The 13,070-nt window shown below is 40.4% G+C and overlaps 1 protein-coding gene across 1 annotated transcript; it reads right to left on the reverse strand.

Annotated features, from left to right (window-relative positions):
- Window positions 1-1,491: 1,491 nt before the first annotated feature.
- Window positions 1,492-8,730, reverse strand: tmem218 (transmembrane protein 218). The gene is made up of 3 exons (XM_071525396.1): window positions 8,275-8,730; window positions 6,903-7,005; window positions 1,492-2,009 (listed from the first exon to the last, which is right to left on the reverse strand). The coding sequence occupies exons 1-3, from the start codon at window positions 8,382-8,384 to the stop codon at window positions 1,875-1,877; spliced, it is 348 nt and encodes a 115-aa protein (XP_071381497.1). The 5' UTR covers window positions 8,385-8,730; the 3' UTR covers window positions 1,492-1,874.
- Between the last annotated feature and the right edge of the window lie 4,340 nt (window positions 8,731-13,070).

The raw sequence follows: 13,070 nt of genomic DNA on the forward strand, positions 1-13,070 counted from the left end.
CATGTGGTAAAATCTCACAAATGTTCATGGGGAAGCCTGGTTAGCAGACACGTAAATCTCAAAATGGAAATGTCTCTTAATAGTGCTCAAGACTTAGCATGTGCTGGCATTTCAGTGGAATGCTCCTAGATATCCAAGGGTGGCTCTTATCCTTGACAGCTGATCATAAAGATCACATCTCCAGGAGGTCCCCGGGAGAGTTTTTCCCTTAGCTCTTTTGTTGGAAATTTAACAGGATTATCATTCATTTACCATTTTCACCTTTTTTTTTGGAAGAAAAAATGGAATTACCATTAAGTGCAAAGGCATGGAGGCCAATCCACATGACGCGAGCCGGGTTGTCGACAGCGTAAACACCCAAACAGGCTGACAAGATGAAGACAGGGAAAACTCACCAGAGGAATGGTAATAAACCACACTAATGTTAGTGGTCTCCAACCTAAAGGGAGCGACGTGGGAGCAAAATTAAAGGGCTTGGCTTTTTACTTCTTTTCTATATGATATTCAGATTATTTTCTGACCTCAAATTAGTCTATGGACCAGGAACACACAGTTTGGTTCTCTGATAACTGCCACAAAAGAAAATAGGGAAAACATAGTTATTCTTACTGCAAAACGAATAGGAGTTGTAAGGGCATTCACAACATGCTGCATAATACTTTAATGTCTTATTTAACTTCAATCAACAACAATATTTCATTATAGGTTAAACAAGATAGATATATTTTTTAAATAAAATAAAAACTTAGAATACCACTGTGGCCCTTTTGACTCCCACTTATTTGGCATTAGCAAGAGTGAAATTTTGCTCATGCTCTTGTGTCAATTATCAGACAACCAAACTCTAGTTTTGCCTGGTTCTTAGACAAACAAAGCCATCTGACTATTACATAAAAAAAGGAACTATCATATACTTATGCTAGTAGGTAACACTTTACAATAAGGGTACATTACTTAAGGGTTAGTTAATGCTTAATAAGCATTAACTAACCCTTAATTAGCAGTTAACTAATGTGTCTGGTAATCATTTACTAATGTGTTCATGTTAACTAAGGTATTAATTTATACATTATTTAATAATCATCTTCTGATACTATTAAATAATGTATAAATTAATACCTTAGTTAACATGAACACCATTAGTAAATTACACATTAGTTAACTGTTAATTAACAGTACACTAAGTTAACACTAACCCTTAACTTAGTGTACCCTTATTGTAAGGGGTTACCTGCTAGGATATTCAAAGACTGTGTTCATCAGTCCAAAAATGATCATCAGTTGAGGAGCCGCATATGCAATTTATCTGTTTCAAACAGCTGCAAAAGAGACAGCAACACAAGGTGTATCTGGAGTAAATTTGGAAAGTCTGGATTAAGTATTTGATTATTCATAAGAGTGGCAGGGTTTAGTTAGTAGGTAGGCATTTTGATGTTAGTTGACCAGGTCATTTTGTGTGAATGAATTAAAATATCTCTAATACTCTCAAGATAGATATAAAATGTTTATTCAATTTTTATGTGTGCAATGAAAAAAAGTAGAAATATACCCAATATATCCATAATCCAAGGTGAATGTTTACCTTGGATTATGGCACAAATGATTGCAACATCAAGTCCTGTGTATTGGTGAATGCTAAAACAAGCTGGCCAATGTTGGATCCTTCATTTCAGTTGGCTGTACATAACCCAATCAACAACGAACAAACAGTTGGCCATGAAGAAAACATTGGCGCTCCCACTGTTTTTGTTTGGGATGCATTCTGCAGTCCACTTCCAGATGAAGGGGGGCGGGAGGGCCCTTGTTGGCCCTGCTCGTCTCAAGTTGTGTACATCAGCGATGCGAACCCAGTGCCAACTTTGACCCTGGCAGCTCTAGTGTGTTCTTAAGGGCTTGGCATAGACTGGCTCCAGGAAATGCTGGGGTAGCAGCATGAAGAGCGCCACCAGAAAGACTGCACTCACCAGCGACAGCAGCACATACCGGCCGATGAAGAATCTGTCCACTATCTGTAGAGAAAAACAGTGAACCCATTCAGTTAAGGGCTATTAATAATAATTACACCCTAATGCATATGTACTGAGTAAATAGCAGTTAGTGCTTCAAGTGGGAAAAGCATGGCTGATTGTTCATAAATTCAGTATTTCCTCTTTCAGCCACTAGATGTCATGGGAGGGCTTTCACAGAGGCTTTACTGGGCTGGAGTGGGACCAAGTGCTGTTCTGAAGGCCTTGGAAAGACAATCTACCAAAAAATTCCACAATCACTTGTTGCCTTGAAAATTGAAGTCAAACTGACTCCAAAAATATGTTGAGATTACTTAAACTATCTACATTCCTAACATTTGACTATGCATATACAAACTGATCTTAACCAGACAAGCACACTCTAGTTAATGAATAGTATGCCAACAATTTTACCAACATGATGAGGGTGAATGCAGACAGGGTGCCTTAAAAGACACTCAGTGACTATAATACAATGTCTTCCCATGTTTTCAGATAGCAAGCAATCACATGGCCCACTCACTCTCCATTGAAGAATTTAAGCCAGCTGCTGTAGCACCAGTTGAGACATAAGACACAAGCAACATCAGCTTGTGATTGGCCACTGATGGACAACATTGCCCAAGGTTACGTTTTAGCCAGGGTTTTCCTTGCAACAAACTGGTGACTGCTGTCAACACTGGGCTTAGAGAAAAGAGTGGACATTTGGCAACAAGGATGCTCAGTTAGATTCAATTTTAGATAATACTGAAAGGATAAATTGCCTAAGTCTGTGGTGCATTCAGCAGGCCCACTGTTTTGACTGTTTCATCTTTTCTGAAACTGACAAGGGAGTCAAAGCCAATTTAAAGATATACTGTACATTTTGAGTTCTAAACAGCTGTAGAAATACATTTTCCACAGTCATCTTTAAAGAAGCACACTTAATGTAATTTGCCTCCGGACATTACATTACTCAACTATTGCAGTGAAATGAATATTTTCATTTAGTCTAAGTGTAGGTGTAGTGTTGTGTAAGCACCTAGAGTATTGAGGGAGGTGGTTCTGCAATGCCAGAATTTGTCACAGGTTTAATTCAATACAGCATCTGTGACTGGTGTCCAGTTTATAACCCAGATGACATAACCTCACTCAAGCATTTCCTTTAACATTCAAACCATATGGCTTATTTTATAAGGCATAGAGGACTAATGGTTATTGATTCTTATTGGAATGTTTTCTGTATATCATGTAATAGACTTGTGCAGCATTGCGTTTGAATGGTTAGCAGCAATAAACTGATATGTCTCACAAAATAATCAATTGGGAGAGGAAAAATTATTCAAGTGTCAACTGACTCGAGTTTGTTTCACTGTTCTCTCACTAGTGCTGAAACTAAATGTTGATTCTGAATTTTCAAATCCTACTGTTCTTTGTCTACATGGATAATCAGTGGAGATACAAACCCTACCACACTCTGGCTCACCCGAGTCAGGTTTAACAGATTGAATGGAGACAAGGCACAGCACATACAGCAGATCCTGTACACTGGCAATGGTTATGTTTTAGTTAAGACAAGTTTGGGGTTTACAGAGCTGCTTCCAATAGATTTAATCTCAACACTTCACTGGTAGCTCTGGGCCTGTGTTAATATTTAGATCATGAGCCATCCATGAATAAGAGAATACAAACCGAGAAAACTCCCTTAAGCCTGATATTACCAGAAAAGCAGCAGCCCTACTGCTGACTAAAGACAGAGCTTTCACAGGGACCATCGTGGAATGTGAGTCGGTGTGTGTGTGTGTGTGTCTGTGCACTGGTGTCTACGAGAGATGGGGTGGTGTACGCTGTCTCTTATGGATGCATTTAACACATCTCACTTTTTAATTTGGCAATTACGCAGCAAGCAGGAGCCCAACGCAGGGTCCATGTTTTATTAATGTAGCATTGAGCGCAAGGGTGGGAGCAGGCAGGCAGGGAGGTGAGGGAGGGTGGGGGGGGGGTGCTCTGGTGTAAAGCCCCAACCCCCCACCCCCGGTCTGGGACTGGCCTAATTGGCACTATGATATTTTACTTTTGTTTAACAGCAAGAGCTTAGACATTTCTTACACAAAGTTACTTGCACACAAGCACGCGTACAAACTCAAACATGCACTGGCATAGGCAAACACACATAGGCACACAATATGCCAAACAGTTACTAATCAGGAATCCCTATCTGGTTAATACACTAACTGTGCAAAACTCCAAGCTAAATATCTGTAGGCTTTATGGGCCAGCCTTATATTCCTCTGCTTACTAGTTCAGACTCAAACTGTACCAATAGTTTTTCTGAAAATGCGTTTGACTACTCCAAATAAATCAGTACTTCAAGTTTGCCTTTGTTTAAATATGTGATCACATAGGCTTGGCCTTTTAATACGCAAGATTTCAGTGTTGCTAGTCCTGTATAAGGCCTCTTTATTTACATTGATTTCAGCATAAATATCAATCAGTGGTGGGTGAAAAATACATTAAACAAGACCTTGAAAAAGAATGCATAATGATGAAAGTTTCAATATAACCCATTGTCAAAAGACTCCTCATAATTGCTACATTTTATAGCCCTGTGAGCTCCTCTCTAACTGACATATTTTATCATTTGCCCTCCCCATTTAGACAGATAACTTGCCAGTTGAATAGAAGGGATTTTCCACAGGGAATCAAGCCTGAGAACTCCCAGACTGTACAAAGCAGGCCAGTAGGGCTTCTATATGCAACACTGATTATCACTTTTTGCTAGCATCAGACACTGTCATCGGCACAATTGATTTCACACATAGTCTCTTTAACGACAGGCCTCAATCGTTGAGGCAGGCACGAGTTGATTTTACCCATAAGGCTTGCAGAGAAACCCAGGAAGTCCCATTTTCCTGCCTCTCAAGTGTTTCGGGTCTGGTTTCTCCCTCTGCACAAAGGCTATAAAATGTGAGCTGGCCAGGACGGGGCTCTGCTCTGCTATTTCTATGGGGTGGCAGCTTGCTTGGCAGATCTGGCTGGCTTATTGGCACGACCTGGAGGCAACATGGGGGAGTGTTTGTTCTGTGTTGCTGTTGGACTAAGATAAAGCAGAACAGGCCTTTACGACAAGCACGCGCATGTGGGCGCATACATGTACGCACACACACAGGGGCTAAGTTTACATGCGCACAGTATTCTGGAGACTGGCTCATATCCCGGTTTAGGTTTTATTTGGGATATGCACCTTTAATACCCCTATCCTGAATATAACCTGTGCCCATGAATAAACACAATTTCTGCCTATCTGTTCTCCTGCCAATAATATAGCAAGAAAAGCAAGCTAGTTGTAACTACATATGATCTAAGCAGAGCTTTTGCACCATGTCCTGACTGGTCTGCAGAAACCGAGCATTTTGTGCATTTCTTTTTATAACTACCTTAAATAAATTACTACAGCAATGCCGTCTGCAAACAATCAATAACATTGACATCTTTCATGATGGAAAGACACAATTCAGTTTTATCTTCACCCCAGAAATGAGAAGACCTGGAGTTATCAAAGCTTACTGCCATGTTTTGACTGGATAACTTCATGCATAATATTACGCAGAACTGAAAACCAATGGCAAACAAGATCATGTGTTTACTGTACATGGGCCAGTATCCTGGTTAATATCAGAACATCCCAGATACAATGTCCAGGCTTCTTTTTTGAGAAGGATGTAATCCATAAAACAAAGTAAAAGTTCTATTATTGTAAACATTATAGTCTGAACTATGAATCTCCACATCCTAGCTGAATTTTTCACATAACTCCCATAATCTTCTGCTTATATGCAAGATTTACAATGATGTCACATGACAGGAGAACGTACCCTCTATTGTTAATTATTTAATTAACATTAGGATGGATATTACGCAATCGAGAAGGATACACTGTTGACTGTAAAATGCTTAATTGACATTGAAAAAGAAAAGTTGTGTGCTGTATTGTAAATTGGCCGAATGACATGATACACACATGCACACACAAGGTATAAATTGCCTAACTGAGATTTACAGACTATATTTCTTCTATTGCAATAAAGATACTTGTTTGTTCAACTGTAACTACTGACATGTAAATATGAAACAAGGGAATAATTTATTTTAGTACCTTTCTTGGTATCTTTGTTTTCTCACTGTGCATGAAGAGAGCAGACATCATACCCCACTGAATGTATTTGGATTTTTGGAAGTACAAATTTAGGCATGAGATGGCCATTCAGCTAGTCAGTTGTTTATCCATGGGCTCTGAATCCTCAGTTTCGCTCTGTCTGGTCTCTGCGCCCTAAACATTTGGTGGTAATGGAAGCCAAATGGCCTTACACCAAAAATGACAAAATTCCAGGCCTGCTTGCGTCCTCTACTGAAGTACAGCTCCATTATATGATACTGTCTTCATTACACTTCGGCCACGATAAGAGACAATAAAAGACAATAATATCACAAAGCTTAATGTTTTGCAATACAATAAATAGTGTGATTTAATGTTGAAATGAATGTTATTTCATTTTCTTGGATTTGACTGCAGTAAAAGCTTACATTATCTCTTTACATAATAAAATGTCTATTCATCGTGTTGACGCCTTTCAAACCATATTTTTCCAATTTCAAAAACATGTATAGCTCTTAAATTCAAGCAAAAATACCTATCAGTGTATCAATATAGTACTGTAGGGAACATACAGTACATCTCTTCCCTTGTCCTACTGAGGATGCAGCTAGGCAGGACATCCGATTTGAATAGCAGCATACTGTCCTGACAGTATCAACCAGTACAATATAAATACTAGCACTGATCATGGCTTTTAACTGATACAATGGGGTGTGTGTGTGTGTGTGTGTGTCTGTTTTCGATCAGTGTATAGAGCTCACCTCCATCTCTTTGAAAGGGGAGGGGGTCTCTGAGCTGCGAGGGAAAAACACCAGCGCCAGAGTGATGATGAGAGCCAGGAGGAATACTGGGACCACCCCTAGCCTGGGGAGACACAGCACACACACATACACACACACATACACACAGACACAGTTCAAACTAACAGGATAATATCAGAACATGCCTCTCTCAACCATTTGCTTTCCACTTCTGATTTGATGTCCTCTAGGTAAGACTTACTGTAAATGCAGGGCAATCTGGGTCATTGTCATTAGAAAGTCCCAGTCAAATCAATTGTATTCTTTATCCTGTTTTAAACAAGTTGACTTCCCAGTCAATTAAATGACACCACGTTTAAATTCATTTCAACTTTGTCACTTCACCTTATAAGTGAAACAAAATATTATTATTGGTGTCACAGTGCAATTGACATAAGAATAAAGATGAGACTATAGATGACTGATGCAAAGTAATTCAAGTATTTCAGCATAACAGGGTCACAGTATTCAGGTATTAATCAGCAGAGACTGCAAGGTGCATGGGAGTACAGGATGTAAGTATAAAGTGTCTGGTGCCCATCATTCAGGTAGTATAGTATTACTAGAGTCCAGGATGCAGGGATAAATTGACTGCTGCATAGAGTTCAAGTATTGCAGCATTGACAGAGTCGCAGTTATTAAAGTGACTGGGACAGTGCAGTTACTTTTGCTGTTGTTTTTTTTAGGGGGATTAAGGGGGGAAAATAAACTTAAGTGGATGAAGTCTGACAGATTTCCATCTCAATTCTTCATTTAGCCCCGATATATTATCTTTTGTATTGAGACAAAGTCACGCCGAACTCCATTCAAAAATCTGTCAGTTAAATATTGCTTTGCATATCGCCAAACGACACATACCTGATAGGATATAGCTTAAGATGTCTACGATTCATAAGGAACCACTCTCAGTTCGGCATGTATTCAAAACACCAAGCAGCACTTATTTCGATAACATTCAAACTTTTTGAATAGGTTCGACTGTTATTCCCACAATCTTCCTCCACTAAAATACACCGCGGTGGGCAGCAGCGGGCACTGTGAACCATCTAAAATTTGAGATTTTATTGTAATGAAGTGCTACTTGGTGAGTCATTTATATGCCAAATTTACCAGAAGACTATTGACTTAACAATAACATGTCTTAAGCCATGTGTACGATATGTGTGCTTTTCCCGACAAACAAAGCAACATTAAGCTAGCAGGGTTTTGAACAGAGGTTGGCATGACGTTACATACAAGAGAGAAAGGCACGTATCGGGGTTATTCTTTACTTCAGTTATGCAAACATTTTCTCACAGGGTGGTGCAGGTGTATGGTTGCTGCTAACACTCACTTTGCCGGACCAGATGCTCTCAAAAGCATCATCCCAAACACTAGAGCCAAAATCCAGACGAGAGCAATGAGGAAAACGCCTGTTCCGACGCCCAACACGCTGCTGGCCATTCTTGTTTAGCAAAGGTTCACTTATATAGACAGATAGGACAGTTTAATTCAGTGGATAAAAGATTATTTACGACTGACGTCGGTGACATTAAGCAACATTATAATAAGTTAGCTAAGTTAGTTGCTAGTTATCCAGCGCTAGGTGCCCCTGCTAGTGCTAGCAAGCTACTATTAAGCTTACATTTGCATGCTTATTGATAGGCTAAATGAGTTTTGCTGTTCGACATGCGTTTCCGGTGAAAAGCTAAATTGTTACTGCACCCGGTCATTTGCTAAATGGTAACGAACTCTGCCGACGTTTTCAAATCAAAGAGTATCAGGGACAGCTTTGCTTTTTTGTCGCATCTCCCTGCTTCCTAGTAACATGCTCCGCTGCTCGGTAACAGCAAACTTCAATTCAATTGGATACACCAACTCAAGCTTAGCCAATGAAACGGATCCTTACTAAAAATCTTGGAGAATGCGGGGGAAAGAAGTGCACACCATGGTGCACACAGACAATAATAAGACCATAGAGATAGACGGTCTACATTTTAGACGGTCCATGTTTGTTTATGTTTTGTATTTTCTATGCTTCCTCCTCTCATGCATCACCACAGACTGCAAATAGCTATATACTGAGGCATTTGCTAAATCCCGAGGAGAATTCTGGGAAATGAAGTTCACACAGTATCACAATCGGCGTGCAACGCAACTGAATGATTAATTGAAAAAATAATACCGATAACAGGCCAGGGTTTTGCTGAATGACACAGATTTATGTTAAATATGTGTAAAATCCATCGACCTATTCTATTCTATTCTATTATATATCTAGGGAATTAGGCTAGGCCTACTATGTTTTCATTGGCACTGTCCAGACGAAAAAGAAGCATATTTTGGTCAAAATATCTCCTGTGGTTTATACTTTGGTTATGCTTTGGGCACCTGTCATTTTGAAGGATGTAATTAACGATGTGGACCGACAGGGGGCTGGCCAGATCCGCATTTAAAAGGTGTGTGTGTGTGTGTGTGTGTGTGTGTGTGTGTGTGTGTGTGTGTGCGCGCGCGTGTGTGCGTGCGTGCGTGTGCTCACGCGCGCTAGCACTGCTTGCTGCTACTCGTGGTGTTGCTTGTGCATGTTGCTTGCTGGAGGGAGACATGTTGCCTTCAAGTGCTCCTCTTAAGCTCCTACTTCCGGCCTTTGGAAGTCATGAATATTACTTGTTGCTTTTGTTTGGAAACGATAAGAAAATGGACCCTGTAACCCACAGCAGTGTTTTTGGTAGATGTTGTTTTACTTAAGAAATCAAGTGCGACAGAGCTAGGCTACTTTGTGCTGCAGAATGAAGGGGAGAAAATGCACATCAGATATGCAACTTATGTTTTAATTAATTTATTCAAAACAAATAGGCTGTAGCAATTTAAAGTGTGAAAAGAGGAACATGCAGCAATACTACACAGAATGCCAAACAATAATATGTTACAGAGAACACATATTTACCATCAGTTGTTGACACAGTGACTTCTTGGTTTGCACTTTCACCTCACAGCAACAAGGACCCATGTTCAATTCCTGGCCCTGCTCTTTTCTATGTGGAGTTTGCATGTTTCCCTTTCCCCCTGTGTTTGCATGGGCTTTCTTTCCCAATCCAAAGACATGCAAGTAACATGGACCGGAGACTCTAAATTGCCCATGGGTATGAATGTGAGTGTCCGTCTATCTGTGTTTCCCCGCCTTACTGCGATAGGCTCCAGTCCCCTGTGACCCTGACCAGGAATCAACAGGTGAAAGAAAATGAATGAATGAATAAATGAATGAATGAATGTTGATACGGCTTCCGCGCTCTGCCATTTTTGCTCTGAAGATGTGGCCCCCCCAACCTTCTCAGCAATCTGGGTATCTTATTCTGCATTCATGTCACATGGAAATGATGGTAGATAAAGCGTAGAAAGAAAAAGTAGAAAAAGATGGACCCCAATTTCTCTGACTCTCTGAATTCTAATGTCACCGGCAAGGAAATACGGAAGGAAATACTGGTATTCATTTCAAATAAAATCAGCAAAATTACTTTCATCAAACTTCTCATTTGTGGTTGTTTGGTTTGCTGTAAAACATTAAGCTCACTGTCAAGTCATCCCAACAGTTATTCCCATACGACTTGAACGCAGCATTAGAAAATCCCCACTTTTACTTAAATCGGTATTTATATTAACTTTGTTCGGGGGTGGGGGGGGGGGGTACCGTTCTTTGGCAGCTCGATTCGTGATCGCGATACTTCCGATGGGCACTTGAAGGCATCACCAGCCCAGTGCTGGGAAAGCGAGGCGAGGAGATGGAGATGGAGGTGGGAGGGGCCTGGCATGGCTGACGTCACCGGCTGTGTGGAGGAGTATAGGCTGTGCTGTCAGCCCAGTGTCAGTCTGATGAAGATTGGCATGCAGGTAAGCTGTCATTCATTTTCAATGTCAGTGCATGGGAGCAGGGCTTTACCACTCCAGCGTCCTTTTTTCCCCTTTTCCCCCCCTTCATTACAAAAGGCAGGACATTATTCATACAGTCAGACAGCACAGCCAGGCCAGAGTGAGAGAGAGAGAGAGAGAGGGAGAGGGAGAAAGTGAAAGAGAGAGAGAGAGAGGGAGAGAGAGAGAGAGAGAGAGAGGGAGGGAGAGAGAGAGAGAGAGGGAGGGGGTGTAGAGGAGGGGGAGAAAAAAGAGAGAGGGAAAGGAGAGGAGATGCATTTTTGTGCTGGACTGAAAGACCATTGGATTTTTTTTTTTTTTTTTTTTTTTGTCTTGATGCGGCGTTTGGATTAAAAAAAAATGTGTTGGTAATGTCTGTGATGCAAGTAGCCTATCTAGGATGTATTGTTTTGTTTTTGTTTTTCGTTGTTTTTTTGTTTTTTTACGGCGGATGCTTTTGTGCAAGCCTAGAATTTTGAGAATAATAATAATAACGGCTGGATCGGAGAGAATGAGCGCATACAGGAAACTGGCATTTTATTTATGGGCTTTGTCAATTAGCGGCCGAATGCCACAGCCGCATTCTGGTTATGTATCTGAATTAATACATACAATTCATATTTGTCGGTGTGAATTAGCGGCGCAAACGCTTGCGTTTGTTTCCTTTTTACTGCTAGTGTTCATTATATTTCCCCTATTGAACTTACCGGGCGATATTTTAGTCGAATAGCTGCACTAGTTTACTTAATTAAAAAAGGCTTTTGTGGTTGATTGGCGAAGTTGATGCGGTTTGTAGAAATGTGAAGACGGTTTTACCTCCAGTGTTGTAATGATTTGAAATAACTATAGACACTAAAGGTTTGGCTTCAGTTAATTGACTTTTTTGTTCATAATAAATTGAGTAACAGGACAGGAGTGTATGTGTGTGTGTGTGTGTGTGTATGTGTGTGTGTGTGTGACAAAAATAAACAAATAGGCCCAGACTACTAATATCAGTTTGAAAGGAAAAATATATATAATTTAGCATATATTTAAACAGTTTAAGCTTTTGCTATTCTGCATCCCCGTGCATAGTTTTATATTTGTCATTTGAACTGTTTGGAGCTGGCAGCTGTCTTCACTCTCACTTAGTGTTTACATGAACAGCAATTTTACAAAGTAGACTGAAACAGTATAGCATTTTATACAAAACTAATGACTTGTTTTTCATTTCAGTAAATTGTCTAATGTATAAATGTAAGCTATTTCTCTCACTTTGTCTTATCTGCATTGCAAAAGGACAGACAAGGGGCTGTAAGTGCATAGCAATAAAGCTCTGTTTAGTCCCTGGTCGATTCCCTGTATCTTCTGCTGAAGTATTTCTAATGCAGAATAAGTCCAAACTATTTGCATCTCAGTGAGGTCTAATGTTTACTCTCAGCCTACCCTGCCCTGCGAGAACTCCCCACACCGAACACTGGCCCTCTTTGTGTGCCACTTACCACTTTCTATTTCGGATGACTGGTTTATTCCACAATTGCACGAATGACTATTTCACTCACAGGAGATGTTTGATTGGCATAAAAGCCCGTCAGTCTGATTTGATGGAGCCGTGTCTCTTGGGAAGCCTGTATTTGAACACTGGGGCCCTGTTCAATTCGATTTTAATGATCTCGCAATTAAAAAGGCACAGATTAGCGGGCCGTTTGTCCTGTTTGTCCTGTTTTTGGTACTTCTGTGAGTCCAACCAAGTCGACACATCTATTCAGCCACTGCCAGCTATTTCACCCTATTGGATTTCTGCTCCTCGAACTCATAGTAACCTCCAATAAACATGCCTAAGTTAATACATAGTTGTACATAGATTTGGCATAGATGTCCACATTTGGAAAATGAAGTCATGTATCACAAGTTATTGGAGGGTGTGGGATTATGTAAAGCTCAGGAAAACGAACTTGAATTGAACTTTCACCATGGTTACAATGATCTGAAATGCTTCACCATCCACATTTTCTGTGTCGCAGTCTGTTTGAGGTAAAATGTTACATGCACTTTGCCTTTTTCTATCAACGTGTGACGACATGTGAGGCCCCCTCGCAGCGAAAACTACTCGGAGCGTTGGGAGTACATTAGCTAAATTAAATATGCCCGAACCATTTGTTTACTAATCATCTGCTTCCCTGAGAAATCACAATGGCGATTTGGACAACTTTAGCTCCCGACGTCGAGCACATTTGGCAGGTGCGGAATACTGAGCGGAAATCT

Source organism: Centroberyx affinis, unplaced genomic scaffold (assembly GCF_046629955.1).
Source record: "Centroberyx affinis isolate AG114_WGS23_722 - 3 ecotype Tasmania unplaced genomic scaffold, CSIRO-AGI_Caff_v1 ptg001291l_1, whole genome shotgun sequence".
Lineage (NCBI taxonomy): Eukaryota > Metazoa > Chordata > Actinopteri > Beryciformes > Berycidae > Centroberyx > Centroberyx affinis.

Excerpts from the sequence above, each read along its gene's own strand:
- tmem218 (XM_071525396.1), bottom strand. The coding sequence starts at position 8,384 with ATGGCCAGCAGCGTGTTGGGCGTCGGAACAGGCGTTTTCCTCATTGCT. Across the intron at positions 7,006-8,274 it reads AGAGCATCTGGTCCGGCAAA|GCTAGGGGTGGTCCCAGTAT; the intron begins GTGAGTGTTAGC and ends GTGTCTCCCCAG. Across the intron at positions 2,010-6,902 it reads CCCCTTTCAAAGAGATGGAG|ATAGTGGACAGATTCTTCAT; the intron begins GTGAGCTCTATA and ends TTTTCTCTACAG.